This window comes from Rhinoderma darwinii, chromosome 5 (genome assembly GCF_050947455.1).
Source record: "Rhinoderma darwinii isolate aRhiDar2 chromosome 5, aRhiDar2.hap1, whole genome shotgun sequence".
Taxonomy (NCBI): Eukaryota; Metazoa; Chordata; class Amphibia; order Anura; family Rhinodermatidae; genus Rhinoderma; species Rhinoderma darwinii.
In genome coordinates, this window is record NC_134691.1 from 287,167,517 (window position 1) to 287,189,456 (window position 21,940).

General features: G+C 47.9%; 1 protein-coding gene and 1 long non-coding RNA gene across 4 annotated transcripts in view; one reads left to right on the forward strand and one right to left on the reverse strand.

Annotated features, from left to right (window-relative positions):
- Positions 1-1,114, reverse strand: part of CHN2 (chimerin 2) — a 274,266-nt gene extending 273,152 nt beyond the window's left edge. The window contains exon 1 of one of the 3 annotated variants that reach the window (XM_075828623.1): positions 711-1,114. In XM_075828623.1, the coding sequence (XP_075684738.1) occupies positions 711-759 (49 nt within the window). In that variant the 5' untranslated portion in view covers positions 760-1,114. The remainder of the gene's footprint in view (positions 1-710) is intronic. The other 2 variants (XM_075828625.1, XM_075828624.1) reach the window with 2 other exon arrangements.
- LOC142651949 (uncharacterized) lies at positions 625-11,858 on the forward strand. The gene is made up of 3 exons (XR_012847742.1): positions 625-773; positions 11,011-11,239; positions 11,683-11,858. It is a non-coding gene; the product is annotated as an uncharacterized LOC142651949 (long non-coding RNA).
- Positions 11,859-21,940: the final 10,082 nt, after the last annotated feature.

The following is a 21,940-nucleotide window of genomic DNA, read 5'->3' on the forward strand; positions in this document are numbered from 1 at the left end:
TGTTTCCGTATGGTCATTCTTACTACGGAGTGAAGCTAAAGGAGCAGGTTTACCTGCAGTCCTATGTAAAACCACAGGTAACGTCATGATATTATGATGGTGATTATACCAAATATAAATTTCAGTCTTACTGACAAACATGGTCCTGCTACAAATCCGCTCTGCTTCAGTCTGCAAATTCTACCTGCGTCCTTCTGTTTCAATATTTTTTATTGCATTTTTATCTATAAAGTGATATGTACAGAAGTAACAATACAGTTCAAAGGGTTACAATTGAACCTGCATGTTTCAAACACAGCTCTGCTGCATCTGGCACACTAAGCCCTGCTAGAATTAATCCAGCACTCCTCAGCTCTACAACATCTGACAAGTTCAGTTTTGCTTCATCTATCAAACTCAGCCCTGACACATCTGACAGATTCACCTCAACTACATCTGGCGAACTCAATATTACTACCTCAACTGATTCAGCACCACTACATCTGGACAACTCAGCCTTTTTACCTGCATTTTACAGATTCAGCTGGGCTACATATGGCAAACTCAGTCCTACTGCATCATTTGACAGGTTCAGCTCTACTTCATCCCTCAAACTCAAACCTGCTGCATCTGTAGAAACTTAGAGCAGGCGCTGCACAGCAGCACCTCCTTGTCAGCTCCGCGCACCGTCCATCCCCCGTCCTGAGGAAGGGACCGGAGAAAGCACCTACCTGAGGAGAGTGAAGAGCCCGAGAGGCTGGAGTTGCTGGATGCTGCCATGCTGGACAGCTGTGGTGAGGCAGGAGCTCTTCTCTAGCCCATGTCGCCGACCTTACAGCCTCCCACCACTTCCTGCTCTGTCAGATGACGCGCTCCGTCCTTCCAGGTGTCAGTGTGCTCAGCCCTGTCACCTCGGAATCCCACAGCCAGTGCCCGCAGTCCGGGTAACCCTCAGCCTCCTCTCACCCGCTCTCTATGTGATTACACAGGCAGTGCTGGAGATGGCAGCATGCTGGGGGCTGAGACCTGCCCTCTCTCTCTGTCAGTGGTGCCAGTCTTCTTCCAGCGCAGACTGAAGAGTGAACTTGTGGATGGCATCCAAGTGCTGCTATCTGCAAACATTACACAAGCGGTGTGTGTGACACAGGATCAGCTTTCATGGCTTTTCTATGTGTACAGTGGAGTCAGCCAGTAATACACAAGAAATCTATAATAAGAGGGAGGACTTGGCGAGATGATAGTGATAGATACCTGGGCTGAGGAGGAGTGAAAGGGTTAATATTTAACATGACATAACACAATGTAGTGAGATGTACAGTTAAAGGGGAACTCCTAATGAAGAATCTGTTCAGGTGACAACAGGTGCCGCCACCAGCGGATGGCACAGCTCAACCTCCATGCAGTGTCCCTCTTTTTTAACCAGAAGGCGTAGGTGCTGGGTATTGGTATCACCACCAACATGTCTACCCCATATGGTTAACAGACCCCAGTATTAAATGGCGGAGGACCTGAAACTAGGTCGTATAAATTGAACTGGTTTGTTGACCTGAATAGTGCAGTTTCCCTGATTCCTGTCCTGATTTCCTGATTTTTTTTTCTAGACCCCTGTTCCAGAGATATAACCCATTGTTGTATTGGCTCCCTATATGCTATTTTGCTGTAGTTAGCCAACAGAGCGTGAACTACCCTCAAGCTGCCTTGCGCTGATTGGTCAGCATCAGAGGCAGGGAAACTAGCTCCACCCCGTTGGCTAACTACAGCAAATGAGCATATATGAAGCCAACAGAACAGTGGGCCATATCTCTGGAGTAATGGAGTTTAGGAAGAAAAAACAAAAAATAAACACCGTTGGAATCAGGGAGACAGCGCTATTCAGATCAGTAACTGTAAAGGGGACCGAGAAAAGGGGACCAAAACGGCTCTGCTCATAAAGATGTCAAATAGAATGTAAATAAATAATGTATTTATTATGGAGAAAGGGCTACGCGTTTCAACGCCGGACCGGCGTCTTCATCAGGCCAATACATACAGTGCGGTATACGCACGGTTATATACATGGAGGAAGTGAAAGTAAATTAGCTTGAAACATAGAAAAAACCGCCAACATGGGCGTGTCAAAGGTCAGACAAAACAAATTATACAAGCGTTTCATCAATGATGATTACAAAACATGCTAAAATTGCTATAACATAAAAACATACATATATTAAAGTGCCTTTAGAGAGAAAGATGTTAACAATTCTGTAAATAATTATACAACAGAAGAAACATTTTTATAAAACGTAATAAAAAGTAAGTACTCACATATTATCTGATGTAGGCGGGAGATGAGAGGTTAATCCAAGAGGGAGTAAGTTCGTATTATAAAAGAAACATCCCTTGGTAACTATGTAGCCCAAAAAAAATATAATATAAATATATACACAGTAGCCGATTTAAGAACGAATCGGCTAGTGAACCGCAAGATGGAACGCAAGCAATTCATCACGTGGGACATGAGCCGCACGGTGGACCGCAAGCTTGCAGGGATCTATGGCCTGATGAAGACGCCGGCCGGCGTTGAAACGCGTAGCCCTTTCTCCATAATAAATACATTATTTATTTACATTCTATTTGACATCTTTATGAGCAGCGCCGTTTTGGTCCCCTTTTCTCTGTGGCTTTACAGTTACCCTTTTGACAACAAATTTGTTTTGTGTGTGCACGGATCTGGCAGCAGCTCTTTTGCTTTTGTGACATCTAAACGGTGTCCACAACCCTAGGTGAGCAATTTTCTTGTTGTTTAATTGCCCCTGTGGTTTTATCACTTTTATCTGCACTATGTGGCACCGTGTCTGTTTTTATCTGCTTTTAATTCAGATCAGTACACCAGTTCAACTTATATGAACTAGTGACAGGCTGTAAGCACTTGTAAAAAAAGATTCTAGACCATTTTCACACAAAAAAATAATAAACTGCTAAAAACAGGTTCTCTGGTTGTTTCCTTATGTCAGCATTGTACTGTTTATATCTGTTTCTAGGAAAGCTGGATGACAACTAGTATGTATATCATAATCTCACAAAGGTAGCCACCCAGCTTTCCCAGACTAGTGAATGAAAAATCTGCCTTAGGCCCTATGCACACGACCGTAAAAATCGTCGATAATTGAGGACCGCAATTACGGACCCATTCACTTCTATTGTCCACGGGCACCTTCCCGTTTATTTACATCGAAGTGTACCGCAAGCGATAGGACATGTCCTATCTTTTGCGTTTTACAGGCTGTGCTCGCATATTTTGTATAGGAGCACGGGCCGAGAATGCGGGTGGCTGTCCGCGGCCAGCTGTGCCCTCAATCGCGGCCCGTGATTACGGGCACAGCTGTGTGCATGGGGCCTTACTGTACACTGTTACGTCCAGTTACCACCGCTAGATTCACACGCTAGATTTAATGGCTTAGACTAAGATTTCTGCCGCGGTTGTGCTCCAGATCTGCACGAATATTAGTCCCATTCTCATTCAACAAGGGCTGATCCTCTGCTTTTTATGTGCAGAATCCGTGGAAATAAGTAGCATTCTCCTTATCTCCGTGGTTGATTTTTTTTCCGTAGCTTGTGAATAGGGTAGTAGAAACCTCATTCACATGCATAGGATGCGGCTTGTCATCATATTTGAAGCGGATTCCGGCACGGAATCTGTACCAAAATCCTTGTCAATTCCGACACGTCAACAAACACTATAACTGGATAGAATTGACATTTTCTTATTTATCTGTAAGTCTCTTGTTATATTTTATTTGAATTGTTTACATAGAACGAATCACTTTGGAGAGAGGAACATTTTCTCCATCATCTTGGTCACTTGGGGACCGTCTCTTAGGCGTCATGCACACAACTGCAACTAGGGATAGTATAAAACACATGCTAACCTATGGGCCAATGCACACGACCGTGGTTTCCATGGTCGTTGCATTGCCCGTAGCCCAGACCGCAAAAAAAATAGGACATGTCAATATAAGGTCCGCAATTGCGGTCCAGGCTCATTGAAATGAATGCACATCTTGTGTGTGAACGGTCCGCTGCCCGTCCGTGCCATAATCACCGATCATTCACACACATGGCCGTGTGCAGGAGGTCAGGTGAAGCAGCTGCCTGGGTTTGGACATGCTGTAATAAATGCTTGCCTTTCTCCCATGGCAGGTCAAGTTTGGTAGAGGGTCTGTTAGGGATCTGCCAGGTACTACGTCTAGGTATACTCCTGGGATTAATCAATCCACACCTGAGGCCAGACCTGTTCGACTGACACCATCTCCCACCAACCAGGGTGGCAGGCTCAGGAGTGGGAGAGCCTATCGCGGCCTGGTCAGTCGGAGTTAGCTCCGCCCCCTGTCCTTTATTACCTGCCGTGTTCTCCTCCTCAGTGCTTGTAATTCTTCTGGATTCCTGGCCTCACTGCTGCTTGCTCCAGCCTGCTTCTGCCGTGCTTCTGCCTTGCTGCAGTTCCGCTTTACCTGCTTCGCTCTGCCCCTGGCTTGCTTCCTCCTCCGTGCTCCTTGGGTATACTCCACTTCATCCTGGTCCGGACTACTCATTCACCGCTCCGTTTCCTCGCGGCGTTCCGTGGGCTACTGCCCCTTCCCTTGCGTGTTCCCTGTTTGTTCTCCCGTGCACTTAGACAGTGTAGGGACCGCCGCCCAGTTGTACCCCGTCGCCTAGGGCGGGTCGTTGCAAGTAGGCAGGGACAGGGCGGTGGGTAGATTAGGGCTCACTTTCCCTTCACCTCCTTCCTGCCATTACATAATTACAAGCCCATACCTAGTCTACCATTTCTCCTACGCTGACGCTATCATGGACCCCCTTGAGACCCTGACCCAGCAGATGCAGGGCCTCTCCCTACAGGTCCAGGCCCTGGCCCAGAGGGTCAACCAGGGTGACGCTGCCTTTGTAGTTCCCCTCACCTCACCTCTAGAACCCGACCTCAAGTTACCTGACCGGTTCTCAGGGGACCGTAAGACGTTTCTCTCCTTCCGGGAGAGTTGCAGACTGTATTTCCGTCTAAAACCTCACTCCTCAGTTTCCGAGAACCAGCGGGTGGGTATCATCATATCCCGACTCCAGGAAGGGCCCCAAGAGTGGGCCTTCTCCTCGGCTCCTGACGCCCCTGAACTTTCCTCTGTTGATCGTTTTTTCTCTGCCCTCGGACTCATTTACGACGAGACTGACAGGACTGCTTTAGCCGAGAGTCAGCTGGTGACCTTACGTCAGGGTAGGAGACCGGTTGAGGAATACTGTTCTGATTTTAGAAAGTGGTGCGTAGCTTCTCGGTGGAACGATCCGGCCCGAAGGTGCCAGTTTAGGTTAGGATTATCTGACGCCCTGAAGGATCTGCTAGTTAGCTACCCCTCTTCTGACTCCCTTGACCAGGTTATGGCCCTAGCAGTACGACTTGACCGACGTCTCAGGGAACGTCAGCTTGAACGCTTCAATGTGCTCCCCTCTGACTTTTCTGCGATCCCCCCCGAGGTCCCGTCTCCTCGCCCCTCCATGGAGGACTCGGAGGTACCTATGCAACTCGGGGCCTCCATGTCCCCTCGACAACGTAGGGAGTTTCGCAGAATGAATGGTCTCTGCTTCTACTGTGGGGACGACAAGCATCTACTGAACACCTGTCCCAGGCGCAAGAATAAGAAGCCGGAAAACTTCCGCGCCTAAGTGATCATCGGGGAGGTCACTTGGGCGCACAGGTATTTCCCGTTAATGTGAAACGCAATAAAATTTTGCTTTCCTTTCAGGTCTCGTTTGCTGGCCGGTCTGCCACGGGCAGGGCTTTCGTGGATTCTGGCTCATCTGCTAATATCATGTCTGTGGAATTTGCTATGTCTCTAAAGATGCCATTTATTGATTTACCTTATCCTATCCCTGTAGTGGGTATCGACTCAACTCCCCTTGCTAATGGTTATTTTACTCAGCATACTCCTGTTTTTGAACTCCTGGTTGGCTCCATGCATTTGGAGCAGTGCTCTGTACTGGTAATGCAGGGATTATCGTCTGATCTGGTATTAGGTCTTCCCTGGTTGCAGTTGCATAATCCCACGTTTGATTGGAATACTGGGGATCTCACCAAATGGGGTAGTGAATGTCTTATGTCATGTCTTTCTGTTAACTCTATTTCTCCCCGGGAGGAGGTAAACATGCTTCCTGAGTTTGTTCAGGACTTCGCCGATGTGTTTTCTAAGGAGGCCTCCGAGGTGTTGCCCCCCCATAGAGATTACGATTGCGCCATCGATTTGGTGCCTGGTGCCAAGCTTCCTAAGGGTAGGATATTTAATCTTTCATGTCCTGAACGTGAAGCTATGAGGGAGTATATCCAAGAATGCTTGGCCAAGGGTTTCTTTCGCCCCTCGACTTCTCCTGTAGGTGCTGGCGTCTTCTTCGTGGGGAAGAAGGATGGTGGTCTTAGGCCGTGCATTGATTATCGTAACCTGAATAAGGTCACCGTAATGAACCAGTACCCCCTTCCTTTGATTCCGGATCTTTTTAATCAGGTTCAGGTAGCCCAATGGTTTTCTAAGTTCGATCTACGGGGGGCATATAACCTTATCCGCATCAAAGAGGGGGATGAGTGGAAAACTGCGTTCAACACACCCGAGGGTCATTTCGAATACCTGGTCATGCCCTTTGGGTTGTGTAATGCCCCTGCTGTCTTCCAGAATTTTATTAATGAAATCCTGAGAGATTACCTGGGTAATTTTCTTGTTGTGTACCTTGATGACATACTGGTGTTTTCCAAGGACTGGTCCTCCCACGTGGAGCATGTCAGGAAGGTGCTCCAGGTCCTTCGGGAGAATAATCTGTTTGCTAAGACTGAAAAATGTGTCTTTGGGGTACAGGAGATACCATTTTTAGGGCAAATCCTCACTCCTCATGAATTCCGCATGGACCCTGCCAAGGTTCAGGCTGTGGCGGAATGGGTCCAACCTGCCTCCCTTAAGGCGTTACAGTGTTTTTTAGGGTTCGACAACTATTACAGGAGATTTATTGCCAACTTCTCGGTCGTCGCTAAGCCTCTTACGGACCTTACTCGCAAGGGTGCTGATGTCCTCCATTGGCCCCCTGAGGCCGTCCAGGCCTTTGAGACCCTCAAGAAGTGCTTTATGTCGGCCCCCGTGCTGATTCAGCCCAAACAAGAGGAGCCATTTATTGTGGAGGTTGACGCATCCGAGGTGGGAGTGGGGGCCGTCTTGTCCCAGGGTACCAGCTCCCTCACCCATCTCCGCCCCTGTGCTTACTTCTCTAGGAAGTTTTCGCCCACGGAGAGTAACTATGACATTGGCAACCGCGAACTTCTAGCCATTAAATGGGCTTTTGAAGAGTGGCGGCACTTCCTGGAGGGGGCCAGACACCAGGTAACGGTCCTTACGGATCACAAGAATCTGGTTTTCCTAGAATCGGCCCGGAGGCTTAATCCTAGACAAGCTCGGTGGGCACTATTCTTTACCAGATTTAATTTCTTGGTTACCTATAGGGCTGGGTCCAAGAATATTAAGGCTGACGCTCTGTCACGTAGTTTCATGGCCAATCCTCCTTCCGAGAAGGATCCTGCTTGTATTTTACCCCCTGGTATAATCGTTTCTGCCACGGATTCTGATTTAGCTTCTGATATCGCGGCTGATCAGGGTGCAGCTCCCGGGAACGTCCCTGGGGACAAACTGTTTGTTCCCCTGCAATACCGGCTAAGGGTACTCAGGGAAAACCATGACTCCGCTCTATTTGGTCATCCTGGCATCTTGGGCACCAAACACCTCATTACCAGAAACTATTGGTGGCCTGGGTTGCCTAAAGACGTTAGGGCTTACGTCGCCGCTTGTGAGGTTTGCGCTAGGTCCAAAACCCCTAGGTCCCGACCTGCGGGCCTACTACGTTCCTTGCCCATTCCCCAGAGACCTTGGACCCATATCTCCATGAATTTTATCACCGATTTGCCTCCATCTCAGGGCAAGTCGGTGGTGTGGGTGGTAGTAGACCGCTTCAGCAAGATGTGCCACTTTGTGCCCCTTAAGAAGCTACATAACGCCAAGACGTTAGCTTCTTTGTTTGTGAAACACATCCTGCGTCTCCATGGGGCCCCAGTCAATATCGTTTCTGACAGAGGGGTACAATTTGTTTCCTTATTTTGGAGAGCTTTTTGTAAAAAGTTGGAGATTGATCTGTCCTTCTCCTCCGCCTTCCATCCCGAAACTAATGGCCAAACGGAAAGGACTAACCAATCCCTGGAACAATATTTAAGGTGTTTCATCTCTGACTGTCAATTCGATTGGGTCTCATTCCTTCCCCTTGCTGAATTTTCCCTGAATAACCGGGTCAGTAACTCGTCAGGGGTCTCCCCGTTTTTCTGTAATTTCGGGTTTAACCCAAGGTTCTCCTCCGTTTCCCCTGGTTGTTCCAATAATCCTGAGGTAGAGGATGTTCATCGGGAACTGTGCACTGTCTGGGCCCAGGTTCAGAAGAACCTAGAGGCGTCCCAGAGCGCACAAAAGATTCAGGCGGATAGTAGACGTTCTGCTAACCCCCGGTTTGTCGTCGGGGATTTGGTCTGGTTGTCGTCCAGGAACTTGCGCCTTAAGGTCCCGTCCAGGAAGTTTGCTCCCCGATTTATTGGACCTTATAAGATCATTGAAGTCCTCAACCCTGTATCCTTCCGTCTGGAGCTACCCCCATCCTTTCGCATACATGACGTCTTCCATGCCTCCCTCCTTAAACGCTGCTCCCCGTCCTGGTCCCCCTCGAGGAAACCTCCTGTTCCCGTTCTCACCCCTGAGGGGGTGGAATTCGTGGTGGCCAAGATTATGGACAGTAGGATGGTCCAGGGATCCCTCCAGTACCTGGTCCATTGGAGAGGATACGGGCCGGAGGAGAGGACTTGGGTACCTGCCCGTGATGTTCATGCTGGGGTATTGATCAGGAGGTTCCACCTTCTCTTCCCTACTAAACCGGGTCCTCTTAGTAAGGGTCCGGTGGCCCCTCATAAAAGGGGGAGTACTGTTAGGGATCTGCCAGGTACTACGTCTAGGTATACTCCTGGGATTAATCAATCCACACCTGAGGCCAGACCTGTTCGACTGACACCATCTCCCACCAACCAGGGTGGCAGGCTCAGGAGTGGGAGAGCCTATCGCGGCCTGGTCAGTCGGAGTTAGCTCCGCCCCATGTCCTTTATTACCTGCCGTGTTCTCCTCCTCAGTGCTTGTAATTCTTCTGGATTCCTGGCCTCACTGCTGCTTGCTCCAGCCTGCTTCTGCCGTGCTTCTGCCTTGCTGCAGTTCCGCTTTACCTGCTTCGCTCTGCCCCTGGCTTGCTTCCTCCTCCGTGCTCCTTGGGTATACTCCACTTCATCCTGGTCCGGACTACTCATTCACCGCTCCGTTTCCTCGCGGCGTTCCGTGGGCTACTACCCCTTCCCTTGCGTGTTCCCTGTTTGTTCTCCCGTGCACTTAGACAGCGTAGGGACCGCCGCCCAGTTGTACCCCGTCGCCTAGGGCGGGTCGTTGCAAATAGGCAGGGACAGGGCGGTGGGTAGATTAGGGCTCACTTTCCCTTCACCTTCTTCCTGCCATTACAGGGTCCTAGACGCTACAGCAAAAAAATAGAATCCCCTCAATATACCACCTAATGGTGGCCTTCGTCGATATAATGGTAGCCTATCGGTACGTCTGATAATATGACACGAGCTTCAGTTATGAAGGGGAAACACAGTGCGAAAAAGCCCTTAGCAAGCGCATTGTAAGAACAGTTTTTTGGGCTCATCAGACTTTTTTTAGTTTTATATAATGTACACGTTTAATAATGTTTTTTTGACTGTCTCCTGATGTCTGCTGTTGGGGAACACAAGGTTCAGTAGACAGCTGCTTATCCCTCCTGTATAGTCAGTAGTGTGCAGCCTTTATATATATATAAGTATTAGTAAAAAGCTGTATGATCACCTCTTATGCATCATGTACACATTAAGGCCTCATTTACACGAGCGTGTGCGTTTTGCGCAAAAGGCATTTGACAGCTCCGTGTGTCATCCGTGTATGATGCGCGGCTGCGTGATTTTCACGCAGCCGCCATCATAGAGATGAGGTAGTCGACGCCCGTCACTGTCCAAGGTGCTGAAAGAGCTAACTGATCGGCAGTAACTCTTTCAGCACCCTCATCAGTGAATGCCGATCACAATATACCCCAACCTGTGAAAAAAAAAAGACGTTCAAACTTACCATGAACTGCCTGCTTCCTCCAGTCCGGTCTCCCGGCCGTTGCCTTGGTGACGCGTCCCTCCCTTGTCATCCGGCCCCACCTCCCAGGATGACGCGGCAGGCCATGAGACCGCTGCAGCCTGTGATTGGCTGCAGCCTGTGCTTGTCCTGTGATTGGCTGCAGCTGTCACTTGGCCTGAATTGTCATCCCGGGAGGTCGGACTGGAGGAAGGAGCCGGGACTTATCAGTAAGTCCGAACTTCTGTTTTTTTTTACACGTATATGTATATTGTGATCGCAAGTCACTGTCCATGGTGCTGAAACAGTTTAAGTCTTTGAGCACCGTGGGCAGTGACTGTCTCCTGACGTCGCGTACCCGAACATTTTTTGCCGGGTTCGGTCAAAACGAGTTCGGCCGAACCCGGTGAAGTTCGGTGCGCTCATCTCTAATTTGACACTCCGTTTGGATGTTTGTAACCAGAAAAGCACGTGGTGCTTTTCTGTTTACATTCATCCTTTTGACAGCTCTTGCGTGATTTTCGCGCATGCAACGCGGGACCGTCCGTGTGGCATGCGTTGTTTTCACGCACCCATTGAAGTCAATGGGTGCGTGTTGCGTGAAAAACGCAAGAATATAGAACATGTCGTGAGTTTTACGCAACGCACTCACGCAGCGCAAAATTCACGCATCGTCTAAACAGCCCCATAGACTATTATAGGTGCGTACGACACGCGTGAAAAGCACGCGCGTCGCACGCGCGTATAATACGCTCGTGTAAATGAGGCCTAAATCCTTTCATACTCTCTTGTTTTGCAGGTTGGAGTGTCTTGAAGGCCCGGATGAAACTGGTTGATGGAGGCCCCAAGGTGATGGAGGCCCCTGGGCAATTGTACCCTTTGCCCTTATTATAATCTGTCTCTGCTGCTCCTCATAGATATAGTCCAGTCTTGGGTCAATCATTTGGTGCAGCGCACATTACAGGTATACTCGTTGCTGAGCAGATGAAGAGGGAGCAATATGATGAAGAGAAAATGATCATACCCAGGTGAATAGGTCTTACTTATCTCACCCGTCTCCAGCGCCTCCCTGATCAGTTCTCTCTTCACAGCTCACATGCTGTTTAGGCATGGGAGCTGGTGACTATAGGGTATGTCCCCTTTAAGGGATTTACCCAGCAGGCTTATTATCCCCTGGGTAGGGTGGGGTTGTTGGGAGTATCCTGGGTGGGCCCTCCCACCCATATAAATTAGGCTACACGAGGGATTTGCTTCCTCTTGGACCCCCCTTTGGATCGTGAAGGAACCCTCCCGCCCGCCCGCCCTGAGAAGTTGTATTTCAAGGGCTTGTAACATTGTTAAGAATGTTGTAGTCTTCTGTCAGCTCAAATTCTGTTAATGTATGTAACTTGGTTGGTTGGCAAGTGTGCCTTTGTGTTCTGTGTATAAAAAATATGTTATTTACTTTGTCCCTTTGTTTATTTGTTCCTAGTCACAGCTGGCGGTGTGGAGGGGCCTTGTCCGGTCAAGCTAGGGACGACGGGAGTACAGTCACCTGCCGTATCAACTAGGACGTGCCCACCGCGGCAGCGGTGGCGTGGCACGCGAGGTGACGGTTATTGTCAACGAGATCAAGATCTTCGGGTTTTAGCTGCGGACAAGGTTTTTTCCCTCCATCCATGCTATAAATAATAAAGCTGTGGCCTACCCCCACTTTATACCCACGCTCAGTCTATTGTGTCAATTATTTGGAGAAGACAGACTGTTTCACTTATATCCCTTTAGTCCTGCCTTTCTGCCCAGTTCAGCTGACTGGTATTCTTTGGCATTCTTGACGTCACTTGGTGAGGAAATTTAACGCTTTTCCTGAAACTTCATTGCCCAAGTGTCTCTGTTCCCACTTCAAGTACTACAATCTACCGTTGTTACCCTAGGGCCAAAAAAGGTTATGCATTTCTGAATTAGTGAAATTGCTGCTGGGTAGATAGAGTCTTCCCTAGTCAGGTATTTAAAAAAAACTGAGATCCTGCGTGACCAAACTCCTTTTTCTTTAATGACTAAATAAGTGGGTAGGTTTCCTCCAATATAGATGTAGATATAAGTAGTATTTTTATGGTCCTAAAATTACAAATTTCCAGTAAAGTACTACATGCAGAATAGTCATAAGATATACAGGTCTTCCACCAAGGTAGTAAGCAACTACTTCCAAGTATCCCCAACCTCATTCAGGTACAATATTAAATTGTAAAAATATTTTTACTATTACACCCAATAATCTCGGTCGGAGTTCATGAATTCTACTTCGTTTATATAATATTTATTCTGTTATTTTATTGGATTGGCAGCCTGTTGGTCGCACCTGTTCTCCCCATGACTTGACCTCTGCTGTATCACATTGCCATGACCTGCATGAGGAAGTCATAAGCAACTTTTTAAACTCCGGCTGCCTCCTCCTCTTTTGTTAAGTGTCTTTGGGCTTCTGCCAGTCTCCAGCCTGTTATTCCTGTATCATCTTATAATCCTGACTTCCGTCTTTGTTCCTGGTTCCTGACTTGTCATCAACATTGGTTTGTCACTTCAGTGTGGTTCCCTCTTCTGGTTTGACTTCTGACTTCGTCTTCCGACTACACATCTAGTTCCACCACTTAGTACTGCACTCTTTGATTTCTGGCTGGGCCCTCAGCTATCTGCTATTTTGTTTAAAGAGAATGTGTCATCAAAAAATCACCTATTGTTTAAACAAAGTTTTTTTCTTAAACATATTTTTTAAGAATATTTGGTGTTGTTTTTAATTTTTATAACTCAATCTATATAAAAAAAAAATGAATCTTAAAATCTTGCAGTTTTCACTCTGGTGACTGAGCCTCACAATAGACTGACCCTACCTGTTCTGTAGAGATCACTTCTAAGTAGTCATCTTATTATCATGACAGTCAGGATTGCAATGACAGGTAACACCTCCAGTGGCGTAGGTATATGAGTCACGGCGGTCGCAGTTGCAACCGGGCCTCTATGCCAGGGGGGCCCAGAGGCTCCCCTTACCGCACTGTGCAATGCAGCCAAGTCGTTAACTCGGCCGGGGGGACCAAGAGCGGAGGATTGTCAGGGGGACCAAGAGTTGAGGATTGCAGGACGTGGGTGGACTTTCCTAACTCCCAGAAAGTACCGTGGGGGGGGGCGGAGTCAGTGACGCTCGGACAATTCATGGCCAATCGAATGTAACTGACTCCGCCCCAGTCACTGACTGCCGGGGGGGCCTCCGTGGGGGTGTCCCACTACTATGGGACGATAGCTAGCCAGCACATGGGTGGCTGTGTTGTCCATGGGAGGAAGGGGTACATGATGTCCCTGTGCGCTAACCTGGTTGGCAGTGGCGTAACTACCACTACGGCTGCTACGGGGCCCGCGGCATGAGGGGGCCCGTGTCACCCGCCGGCACGGGCCCCCACCATGGCCGGAGGCTCCGCTAGCAGCCGCTACGGCTGCTACAGCGCGACGCCACTGAACACTACGGCAGAGCAGGGAGGTATCTCCCCGCTCTGCCATTAAACAAAAGACATGTATCCCCTATCCACAGGATAGGGGATACATGTGTGATCGCTGGCAGCGATAAGGAGAACGGGGGACCGAAAGTCCCCCGAAGTTCTCCATCACAAACCTCGGATTTCCGGGGTCTGTGTCGGCAGCTCCGTAGAAATGAATGTGCGCATGCGGTACCAGCGCTCCTTTCATTTTTATTGAGCTGCGCAGACGCCGGAAGTCAAAGGTTAGTCATGGAGAACTTCGGGGGACTTCCGTTCTCCCTATCAATGCCAGCGATCGATCACACATGTATCCCCTATCCTGTGGATAGGGGATGTATGTTATTTGTAGGACACACTATAGGTCGCATTCTTTTGGGGGGTTGGGGACGCTGTATGGCGTTCCCTACAGGGGGGGGCTGTATGGCGTTCCCTACAGGGGGGGGGGCTGTATGGCGTTCCTTACGGGGGGGGGCGCTGTATGGCGTTCCCTGCAAGGGGGGGCTGTATGGCGTTCCCTGCAGGGGGGGCTGTATGGCGTTCCCTACAGGGGGGGGCTGTATGGCGTTCCCTACAGGGGGTGGGGCTGTATGGCGTTCCCTACAGGGGGGGCCTGTATGGCGTTCCCTACAGGGGGGGCTGTATGGCGTTCCCTACAGGGGGGGCTGTATGGCGTTCCCTACAGGGGGGGCTGTATGGCGTTCCCTACTGGGGGGGGCTGTATGGCATTCCCTACAGGGGGGGCTGTATGGCGTTCCCTACAATGGGGGGGCTGTATGGCGTTTCCTACAGTGGGGGCTGTATGGCGTTTCCTACAGTGGGGGCTGTATGGCGTTCCCTACAGTGGGGGCTGTATGGCGTTAGCGCCATACAGCCCTCTGTAGATAGCGCCATACAGCCCCCCCCCCTTGCAGGGAACGCCATACAGTCCCCCCTGTAGATAACGCAATACAGCCCTCCCTGTAGATAACGCCATACAGCCCTCCCTGTAGATAACGCCATACATCCCCCCTGTAGATAACGCCATACAGACCCCTCTGTAGATATCTACAAAGGGGGCTGTATGGCGTTATCTACAGGGGGGGCTATATGGCGCTATCTACAGGGGGGCTGTAAAAAAGGCACTATCTACAAGGGGGTGGGGTTGTGTGACACCCAGCGGAGGGGGGGCCCCAGTCAAAAATTTGCTATGGGGTCCAGTCTTTCCTAGTTACGCCCCTGCTGGTTGGCCAGAGCATAGGGAGGTGGGACAATCAAGGGGCGCTTGTTCCCCCTCCTCTCCATTGTTGTGACTGGAGAGGGTCTGCTGAAGTCCTGACCTGCAATTTAATGGTAAGCAACTAGGAAGAAGCCAAGTTGCTGCTTAAAGAGGCTCTGTCACCAGATTTTGCAACCCCTATCTGCTATTGCAGCAGATAGGCGCTGCAATGTAGATTACAGTAACGTTTTTATTTTTAAAAAACGAGCATTTTTGGCCAAGTTATGACCATTTTCGTATTTATGCAAATGAGGCTTGCAAAAGTACAACTGGGCGTGTTGAAAAGTAAAAGTACAACTGGGCGTGTATTATGTGCGTACATCGGGGCGTGTTTACTTCTTTTACTAGCTGGGCGTTCTGACGAGAAGTATCATCCACTTCTCTTCAGAACGCCCAGCTTCTGGCAGTGCAGATCTGTGACGTCACTCACAGGTCCTGCGTCGTGTCGGCACCAGAGGCTACAGTTGATTCTGCAGCAGCATCAGCATTTGCAGGTAAGTAGCTACATCGACTTACCTGCAAACGCCGATGCTGCTGCAGAATCATCTGTAGCCTCTGGTGCCGATGTGTCCGCGCTCGTCTGACACGATGCAGGACCTGTGAGTGACGACACAGCGTGATCTCTTGAGAACACGGCTGTGTCTGCACTGCCAGAAGCTGGGCGTTCTGAAGAGAAGTGGATGATACTTCTATACACAACGCCCAGCTAGTAAAAGTAGTAAACACGCCCCGATGTACGCACATAATACACGCCCAGTTGTACTTTTACTTTTCAACACGCCCAGTTGTACTTTTGCAAGCCTCATTTGCATAAATACGAAAATGGTCATAACTTGGCCAAAAATGCTCGTTTTTAAAAAATAAAAACGTTACTGTAATCTACATTGCAGCGCCTATCTGCTGCAATAGCAGATAGGGGTTGCAAAATCTGGTGACAGAGCCTCTTTAAAGGGTAGCAAGATTAAAAGTTAACTCCTAACCACAGGATAGGTGATAACATGCTGATCGATGAGGTTTTGACTGCTGGAACCCCCACCGATTATGAGAACGGGGGACCTGTTCCTCTGAATGAATGCAGCGTCAGTTCACACTTGCGCCCTGCGGCTCTCTGTTCACTGGCTATCGGACTGCCGTAGATAGCCGAGTATAGCATTCAGATATCTCCGGCAGTGCCATAGAGAATGAAGGGAGCAGCAGGGCGCAAGCGGGACTTGCAGCTCCATTCATTTAAATGGAGCCCTATGATCATGATCGGTGGGGGTCCCAGCCGTTGGATCTCCACCAATCAGCATGTTATCACCTATTCTGTGGTTAGGAGATAATATTTAATCCTGGGACAACCCCTTTAACCCTTTCATGACTAAGCCATTTTTTTTGCATTTTTGTTTTTCACTTCCCGCCTTCCCAGAGCCACCCAGCAGACAGTAATCTTATATTGTATAAGATTACTGTCTGCTGGGACCCTGTATCTAAGCCTAACATGTGGCAGGCTTAGATACAGGGTCCAACAGACAGTATCAAACATGGGCCCTATATCTAAGCCTACCGCATGTGTTACTAATGTTTCTTTTGTGTTTGTGCTTTTTTTTTACAGGTTCTGATGTTGGACTACGTCGGATTCGAGGACTACTTCGATGACGTTTTTTTATTTTCAATAAAATGGTTAACGAGGGTTGTGTGTTTTTTTTTCATTTCAATAAAATATATTTTTTATGTCTTTGTATTTTATTAAACTTTATTTCTTCCGGCTTAGTAATGGCCGCTGGCTGATTAACTTTCATTACTAAGGTGGGGCTTAATGTTAGCAGGTGAAAAGGCTAACACTAATCCACATTATTATCCTGGTACCCACCGACACCAGGGGTGGCAGGAAGTGTTAGGTTAGTGTTAACCTTTTCACCGGCTAACATTAAGCCCTGCCTTATTAATGGATGCTGTCAATCAGCCAGCGGCTATTACTAAAGCCGTAGTAATAAAGTTTTAAGAAAATACAAGGACATAGAAAAAATATATTATTGAAATAAAAACCACCACACAAACCACGTTAATCGTTTTATTGGGAATAAAAAAAACACCGTCATCGAAGTCGTCCCCGAATCCGACGTAGTCCAACAACCGGACCTGTAAAAAAACACAAACACACACAAAAAAAATTATACTTACCTTTCCTGGGTCCAGCGCTGGAGTTGCAATGTCAGCGAGCTGGGATCTATATCTATGCCTATTATATGTGATAAAGTCTGCTGAGACACTGTATCCAATCATGTGTGATACAGTCTGCTGAGCCACTGTATCTAATCCTATCCATAGCTATAGGGTTGTAGTGCTATAGATATGCTGTCTCCTATATATATATATATATATATATATATATATACACACACACACACATATACATACAGGCACACACATTTCTTCTTGGGGGGAACATATGTTGAGGCTATTGCCCCTGACGTTTTAAGTCCTTAGTGACACCCCTGGTTGCTAACACTGCATCGTTGGGTCACTTAGGAGACCCAGCGATGCAGCTGAAAGCTGCGGGCTGTCATCCATGAGAATTTGGGGGGCCAAGAAGGACTTTTGCATCGGGGCCCATAGGCCTTTAGCTAAGCCCCTGAACACCTCTATATAGATTACACAGGATCCACCATTGATAATAGGCGATAGACACAGCTCCCCTCCTCCCCCTCCCTGCACAATGACCTCTGCACAGGTCACAGAGCATGTCTAGAAAACTCTCCCTTAGAAGTCAATGGGTCTCCTCCTGTTCACAGGCTTCTATGGTCCATGTGGCTGCTGTAAAGCATATTTCTAAATGTTGCTAACAGCAGCTCAGGCCAGATGACTGATCCATAATCATGTACAAATTATAGAATAAAAAAAATCTACAACAAAAAACTAAAAACAGACAAGAAAAAAAGGTTATGCTTGCTATCTGGTTTTAAATTGGTAAAAAAAAACATATAGGTGATAGATTCCCTTCAAACTCAGTATCTCCAGCTGTCACAAACTGGAAACCTCTTTGGTACACTGCAACCTGGTGATCAGTGCCAGTTTAATTGTGGCACAGAGGGTTCACAATCATCATCTAATTGTGCCCGGGTCAGTGACAGATAAATACTCCTACCAATTTATGTAAGCATAAAGGAATACTCCACCTAAAATGTTTTCTTATAAAAATGACATAAGGCCACCTTCAATAAATCATCTGTGAACCTGCACAACCATCAAATACTAAAATAAAGTGTCCACAGAACTTTTAGCTGGGAAGTCCCCAAATGAAATGGAAATGTCCTTCGTTTTATTTTGTCATTATGCTCAGACAAAAGTCATAAATAAGCAAAGCTAACAATGTGCAAGGGATGATTTATAAATTTAAAGATCAGCTGCTGATTTCAGGAGACGTCATAATGAATTTTTTGTTTTCTACATCCAACTCCCAGAAGTAGAGTGTCTGTATTATCACATGGTAATACTGTTCTTAGGCTATGTTCACACGGGGTCTTTTGCCGAGTTTTTTGACGCGGAAACCGCGTCGCAAAACTCGGCAGAAACGGCCCGAGAACGCCTCCCATTGATTTCAATGGGAGGCGTCGGCGTCTTTTTCCCGCGAGCAGTAAAACTGCCTCGCGGGAAAAAGAAGCGACATGCCCTATCTTCGGGCGCTTCCGCCTCCGACCTCCCATTGACTTCAATGGGAGGCAGGAGAAAGCGTGTTTTATGCCCGCGGCGCTCAATGGCCGCGGGCGAAAAAACGGCGCGATAATTGCTGTTCACACGGAGTATTTTGGGGGAGGAATATCTGCCTCAAAATTCCGTTTGGAACTTTGAGGCAGATATTCCTCCCCCAAAATACTCCGTGTGAACATAGCCTTAAAGTGACCTTTTCTTCAGTATAGTAAAACGTATCACTGACTACAGAAGTAGTGAAGTCCTACAGCTAAAACTCCCTGTGGGAGAAGTAAACTTAGTTTAACAGAATTCAGTAGTAGATATCCCAGAGGCGCAGTCAGTTTTCTTTTTCTCAAGAACAGTTATATTTTATTTTAGAACAATTAAAGATAAAGACCTTCAATGGACCTTCCCTATTGTGTTGGATTCATTGGAAAGTTGCATGTTCTCTATTTTATCTGAAATCCAAATAGATATATAACTTAAGCCCCGATTATCGGCCGGTGCAGCGAGCGCTAATCAATGAGACATCGTTGAGCGGCGCTCGTTTGCTCCTGTCACACGGAGCTATGGCTGGGGACGAGCGGTCGTTACTCCGATCGCTCGTCCCCATACATTATCAGGTCGGCAGCGCATCTCCCTGTTTACACAGGGAGATGTCCTGCCGACAACGGTAATTTTTTAAAAACTATACTATCAGCAGATGATCGAGCGTTTGCTCATTCATCTGCTGATCGCTGTTTTGTTTACACAGAGAAATTATCTCAACGAGCTTTCTATGAACGCTCGTCTGCACGATAATCGCCCAGTGTAAAACCCCCTTTACTCATCAAGTACGCAAATTATGATAAACAATACAACTAGAATACACAATTATTAACTAGTTGAAGATGCTTGACGTCTAAGCTCGTCATGGGCGGCTGGACGTTGCATCATTACAAGCATAGACGGCATGCTTATCGCGCAGGCACAGCAAGTGTACCCGATCAGGAGCTGTCATACACAGCCACAGACCCACTCTAAGATCAGATTAACCTCTTATTTCCTCTGTTAACCCCTTGAATGCTGTGGTCAAAACTGACTGCAGCATTCAAAGGGAAAATAAGAACGGGGATCCCCCCCTTTGATCGCGTCACAGGGAATCCTTGTGATGCGATCAAGGGACATACCTTATTAAATATAAGTCCCAAAACATAAAATAACATACAGATATGTGGTATTCTTACGACGTGACAACCTGCGCAACAAATTTATACCATCATTTTTTACAAAATAAAAATTTATATAAATGAAACGATGGTACATTGTTTATACGAAAAATGGTACCTACATAAAGTACAACTCATGAAAAAACAAAGTATTAGGCCTCATGCACACGACCGTATTTTTTCCCACCCGTAAATACTGGCGTAAATACGGGTCCGGTGTCACACGTATTCCACCCGTTTTGCACCAGTATTTACGAACCCGTGCCCGTAAATATGGGTCCGGTGTCACACGTATTCCACCCGTATTTACGAGCACGTTTTTGGCGGCAAAATAGCACTGCACTAATCGGCAGCCCCTTCTCTCTATCAGTGCAGGATAGAGAGAAGGGACAGCCTTTTCTGTAATAAAAGTTAAAGAAATTCATACTTACCCGGCCGTTGTCTTGGTGACGCGTCCCTCTCTTCACATCCAGCCCGACATCCCTGGATGACGCGGCAGTCCATGTGACCGCTGCAGCCTGTGATTGACCTGTGATTGGCTGCAGCGGTAACATGGCCTGAAACGTCATCCAGGACGTCGGGCCGGATGTCGAGAGGGACGCGTCACCAAGGCAACGGGCGGGAGACCGGACTGGAGGAAGCAGGAAGTTGTCGGTAAGTATGAACATCTTTTATTTTTATTTTTTACAGGTTTATACTGATCGGTAGTCACTGTCCAGGGTGCTGAAAGAGTTACTGCCGATCAGTTAACTCTTTCAGCTCCCTGGACAGTGACTATTTACTGACGTCGCTTAGCAACGCTGCCGTAATGACGGGTGCACACATGTAGCCACCCGTCATTACGAGAGCTCCATAGACTTCTATGGACTGTCCGTGCCGTTATTACGGCCTGAAATAGGACATGTTCTATCTTTTTCAACGGCACGGGCACCTTCCCGTGAGAAAACGGGAAGGCACCCGTCGCCAATAGAAGTCTATGAGCCCGTTATTACGGGTCGTAATTACGACCCGTAATAACGGGAGTTTTTACGGTCGTGTGCATGAGGCCTTATACTGTTACGTCTAATAAAATGTAAAAAAGTTATAAGCGCCAGGATGCAAAGAGGAAAAAATTAAAAAACTTCTCTCTTTAAGGGGTTAAATTCTTTCAGTCTTCTGACATTATGGACTTCTATAGGTACACTAAGCACTTATGGGGGATAAAAATTTAAAAGTTCTTCTCTACGCCATTCCCCCGCACCTCCTTTTCTGGCTCCCGGCTTCAGAATGGAGCAGGCAAGCAGACACTATTGACATCACCAGCTGTGCCCACCCATTCAATTCACATAGACTGTAATGATGTCTATTACAAACATCAGCACAGTCCTAGGCCCCATGCTCACGATCGTAAAACTGCGGACCGTACCACGGTCCGCGGTTTTACTGACCCATTCAGTTCTATTAGTTGCGGACCTTTCCGTAGCACTACGGATGGCTGACCGTGCCGTAGAACTGTGCCGGGAATTATGGAGCATGTCCGTTTTTTCGTGTTTTACGGACCGTGCTCTTAGGCCCCATGCACACGACAGCAAAAAACCTCAGTTTTTGCGGACCGCAATTGCGGTCCGCAAAAACGGAGCCATTCACTTTCATTGAACACTGACACCTTTCCGTAGCACTACGGAAGGGTGTCAGTGCCGTGGAAATGTTCCGGGAATTATGGAACATGTCCGTTCTTTCGCATTTTGCGGGCTGTGCTCCCATACTTTGTATGGGAGCACGGCCCGAAAATGCGGCTGTCAGTCAGCGGCCGGCCGTGCCCGCAGTCGCGGGCCGTGATTGCGGGCACGGTCGTGTGCATGGGGCCTTATACTTTGTATAGGAGCACGGCCCGAAAATGCGGGCGGCCGTGCCCGCAATCGTGGGCTGGAATTACGGGCACGGTCATATGCTTGGGGCCTTAGGCTCCATGCACATGACCGTATTTTTCATCAGTAATTACGGACAGTAATTACTGACCCTTTTATTTTTATTGGCCATGGACACCTTTCAGTATTTTTACTGATGGGTGTCAGTGCTGAAAAAATGATAGAAGCTGTCCTATTCTTGTCA